The sequence below is a fragment of the Aristolochia californica genome, unplaced genomic scaffold (genome assembly GCF_029961685.1).
Source record: "Aristolochia californica isolate CCGP_79_NKW_82.1479 unplaced genomic scaffold, dmAriCali1.0.hap1 SCAF_286, whole genome shotgun sequence".
NCBI classification, from domain to species: domain Eukaryota; kingdom Viridiplantae; phylum Streptophyta; class Magnoliopsida; order Piperales; family Aristolochiaceae; genus Aristolochia; species Aristolochia californica.
The window spans coordinates 7599-12500 of record NW_027181977.1 but is presented as its reverse complement, the minus strand read 5'-3'; the positions used below and the strand labels follow the sequence as shown (position 1 = coordinate 12500).

Sequence of the window (4902 nt, the reverse complement as noted above, 5' to 3'; positions counted from 1 at the left end):
TTCAAACAGGCATAGGTCAACTAAATGGCATTCCTATAGCAATTGGGGTTATGGATTTTCACTTCATGGGGGGTAGTATGGGATCCGTAGTAGGCGAGAAAATCACCCGTTTGATCGAGTATGCTACTAATAGATCTCTACCTGTTATTATGGTGTGTGCTTCTGGAGGAGCACGCATGCAAGAAGGAAGTTTGAGTTTGATGCAAATGGCTAAAATATCTTCTGCTTCATATGATTATCAATCAACTAGAAAGTTATTCTATGTATCAATCCTTACATCCCCTACAACCGGTGGAGTAACAGCCAGTTTTGGTATGCTCGGAGATATCATTATTGCCGAACCAAATGCCTACATTGCATTTGCGGGTAAAAGAGTAATTGAACAAACATTGAATAAGACAGTACCCGACGGTTCACAAGGTGCTGAGTATTTATTCTCTAAGGGCTTATTCGACCTAATCGTACCGCGTAATCCTTTAAAGGGCGTTCTGAGTGAGTTATTTCAGCTACATGGCTTCTTTCCCTTGAATCAAAATTCAAAACACTAATCTCAATTATTTGTAACGAACTTTAGTTTATTGGAATCAAAGTCACAATAAGAAGAATGGAGTTTTCTTTGGTGACATAAGTTCAGTTCTAGAATCAGAAGTTTCAGATAATGACTTTTCATTCTTTTGTACGGATCTAATCTATTTTTTTTTCCTACCCCTATTACTGATTACTAATCAGTAACCCTCTTTCAACAGGAGAAAAGAGTGAATTCTTGCTTTCGTGGAATAGAATTTCAAAATGAAAATAAAAAATCAAAAGAATTCCATGTTTTTTATTACTTCTTACGCATTACCATTACATTAATACTATTAATTAAATTAATAGTATTATATTAATATATGGAATATAGATAAAATCTATAATCCTATAATCAAAGTGTTGCATCTTTCTATATTTCCTTCAGATTTCTATATCTCCCGAGAACCCACATTTTGTATTGTACTATGAATCCCTGTCGGGTCGAATCCTAACAAACCCTTCAGTAACTCGTAAGAAACTCTTTATTAGAAGATTAAGGGCACAAGAACAACAATACAATACAATAATAAAGCGGATTATATGTATTTCGTGTGGAGTCGTATAAACACGCTTATTTAGTTCTACATTTGTTGTACTTCTTATTATATACTTAATAATACTTATAATATAATATATAATACTTATAATTTAATTCACATACTTATTTTATTATATCTTTATAAGAGGTACAAATATTAAATCGGGGTACCCATTCTATGACAGATTTAAACTTTCCCTCTTTTTTTGTGCCTTTAGTAGGCCTAGTATTTCCGGCAATTGCAATGGCGTCTTTATCTCTTCATGTTCAAAAAAACAAGATTGTTTAGGTTCAGTGGGACCAAATCTAATCAATCAACACTTGGACTTGGATCATAATACAGATATCTATTTAGTAGAATATGGTACCACGTCTGGTCTGGATATGGTTCCTTTCGAACACAAAAAAAAAAAAAATCTTATGCATGCGGATACATGATATATGAAAAAATGCATATATATGCAGTATAGCTTTTTTTTAAGAAAAAATACATCAGTGGAAAAATGGAAAGTCAATGTATCTATATGTTATGTAGATATACATTGTGGGATCGTATGAAGAAGATGTTATTATTTTACATCTACCCAATTTGATGAATTACCCCTAAGGGTTCACATCATAATAGTGCTAGTTGATGAGAGTTACTTCGGGACAAAAAAAATAGTAAAGTCAAATTTAAATTCATTTGGCCTATTCTCTCAATTCCAATAGAATGCAACTGGATCTAATATGAACTGGCGATCAGAACGTATATGGATAGAACTTATAACAGGGTCTCGAAAAATAAGTAATTTCTGCTGGGCCTGTATCCTCTTTTTAGGCTCACTAGCATTCTTATTGGTTGGAACTTCCAGTTATCTTGGTCGGAATCTCATATCTTTGTTTCCGTCTCAGCAAATAATTTTTTTCCCTCAAGGGATCGTGATGGCTTTCTATGGAATAGCCGGTCTGTTCATTAGTTCCTATTTGTGGTCCACAATTTTGTGGAATGTAGGTAGTGGTTATGATCGATTCGATAGAAAAGAAGGAATAGTGTGTATTTTTCGTTGGGGATTTCCTGGAAAAAATCGCCGCGTTTTTCTACGATTCCTTATGAGAGATATCCAGTCAATCAGAATGGAAGTTAAAGGGGGTCTTTATCCTCGCCGTGTCCTTTATATGGAAATTAGAGGCCAGGGAGCCATTCCCTTGACTCGTACGGATGAGAATTTGACTCCACGAGAAATTGAACAAAAAGCTGCTGAATCGGCCTATTTCTTGCGCGTACCAATTGAAGTATTTTGAAATGAATTGAATAATGAATGCTTTCCCGGCATGAGATAAGAAAGGCAGGAATCCCCTTTAACCTTTAATATAATAGAATCTAACTGATAATAGAATCTAACTGAACTGAAGTTTCTTTCAAGGTGTTGATTCGAGCAAAACACGTTATATTCTATTTCCCCATTATATTCTGGTCTAATACCACTGTCACTGTGGCCCATAGAATAAAACAGGTGGACGTATATGGAACAACCATAATAATTAAATTGTTGTTCACCAAAACTATTTTTTATGCTTTATGCATATGGGACTCAACCCAATTCTGTTATGTTAGACTAGTAACAAGTCTAGTAAGTATGTATTCATCATACATATCAGAACAGAACATTTCGGAATACAGTACAGAATTTTTATTTTTAGACCCAATATTTCGTTGAATTGATACGTTAGATACAGACGGATGTAAATTATCTCTCTTTTTTTTCAATCGATTTTGATCCTTTCTTTTGCTCCTTGAAAAGGATTGCATCTTTCATAAACATCCAATTTATCTCGGGTTTCCCACACATTTTTGATTTCACCATCAATATTCTTCAGAAATATCCCCTCAATTATTCCCGCGGTGCGGGCATCTAGTGAAACATTTTGGAATAATTGATTGATCCAAGGGGAGTTCTTTCGTCTCGAAACCCGACTAATACTCATTACTTGAAGTGTGAATTGGGTCTTTCGGGCACTCATCGAAAGAAACAAATGAAGATGCAATTCAATTGGTGTAATTTGACCAATTTAGATATCTGAGATATCTGGGAACTTACTCATTTATTCATTTGGGGCAGACTTTTTATCTTTAATTCTAACTTCCATTTCTATACCCCTTCTAGATTCAAAGACTAAATAAAGAATTCAAATAATCAAATAAAAAAAGACGGATCCATAGGTTACATACCTTGTTATAGAACTCATGCTTCATAGAAATATCAGACGGAGTCGACGAATGAAGTAGGTTCATTAACAATTCACAGAACAAAAAGTGTCAAAAAAAAAGCATTGACCCCTCTCCCATATCTTGTATCTATAGTATTTTTGCCGTGGTGGATCTCTCTTTCATTTAATAAAAGTCTAGAGCCCTGGGTTATTAATTGGTGGAATACCAGGCAATCCGAAACTTTTTTGAATGATATTCAAGAGAAGAACATTCTAGAAAGATTCATAGAATTAGAAGAACTATTTCATTTGGATGAAATGATAAAGGAGTACCCGGAGACACAGATACAAAAGCTTCATATAGGAATCCACAAAGAAACGATACAATTGGTCAAAATATACAATGAAAATAATATCCATATTATTTTGCACTTCTCGGCAAATATAATCTGTTTCGCTATTCTAAGTGGTTATTCTATTCTGGGTAATGAGGAACTTGTCATTCTTAATTCTTGGATTCAGGAATTCCTATATAACTTAAGCGACACAATAAAAGCTTTTTCTATTCTTTTATTAACTGATTTATGTATCGGATTCCACTCGCCCCATGGTTGGGAACTAATGATCGGTTCGGTCTACAAAGATTTTGGCTTTGCTTATAACGATCAAATTATATCTGGTCTTGTTTCCACTTTTCCAGTTATTCTAGATACAATTTTGAAATATTTGATCTTCCATTATTTAAATCGGGTATCACCTTCACTTGTAGTGATTTATCATTCAATGAATGAATGAAGAATTCATTTGACCCGCGGCTATCAATCAGATCATAATGTTACTTCGTACATAAACAAACCTTTTTTTTTTAATCTGACTCACTTTATACTTCTACCCGTGCAGGGGGTTCGACTCCTCCTATATTCCAGTACAATGGCAGAATCGTGGGTAGGGAACTAGACTAGCTACCTACCTAATTTATTGTAGAAATTTAAGGGATCAATGATTGGACCATGCAAAATAGAAATACCTTTTCTTGGATAAAGGAACAGATGACTCGATCTATTTCTGTATTGATCGTGATATATGTAATTACTCGGACATCTATTTCAAATGCATATCCTATTTTTGCGCAGCAGGGTTATGAAAATCCACGAGAAGCAACAGGGCGTATTGTATGTGCCAATTGCCATTTAGCTAATAAGCCCGTGGATATTGAGGTTCCACAAGCTGTGCTTCCTGATACTGTATTTGAAGCAGTTGTAAGAATCCCCTATGATAAGCAACTGAAACAAGTTCTTGCTAATGGGAAAAAAGGGTCTTTGAATGTGGGGGCTGTTCTTATTTTACCCGAAGGATTCGAATTAGCTCCTTCCGATCGTATTTCTCCTGAGATGAAAGAAAAGATGGGCAATTTGTCTTTTCAGAGCTATCGCCCCAATAAAAGAAATATTCTTGTGATAGGTCCCGTTCCTGGTCAGAAATATAGTGAAATTGTCTTTCCCATTTTGTCCCCGGACCCTGCTACTAAAAAAGACGTTCACTTCTTAAAGTATCCCATATACATAGGTGGGAACAGAGGAAGGGGTCAGATTTATCCCGACGGG

At 35.0% G+C, this 4902-nt stretch overlaps 1 protein-coding gene across 1 annotated transcript; it reads left to right on the top strand.

The window, feature by feature from the left end:
- The first annotated feature begins 1837 nt into the window (after nucleotides 1–1837).
- Nucleotides 1838–4098, top strand: LOC137958182 (potassium/proton antiporter CemA-like). Its single transcript, XM_068805258.1, has 4 exons — nucleotides 1838–2054; nucleotides 2103–2383; nucleotides 2515–2604; nucleotides 3347–4098. Exons 1-4 carry the CDS (start codon nucleotides 1838–1840, stop codon nucleotides 4091–4093), a joined length of 1335 nt encoding a protein of 444 aa, XP_068661359.1. The 3' UTR covers nucleotides 4094–4098.
- Nucleotides 4099–4902: the final 804 nt, after the last annotated feature.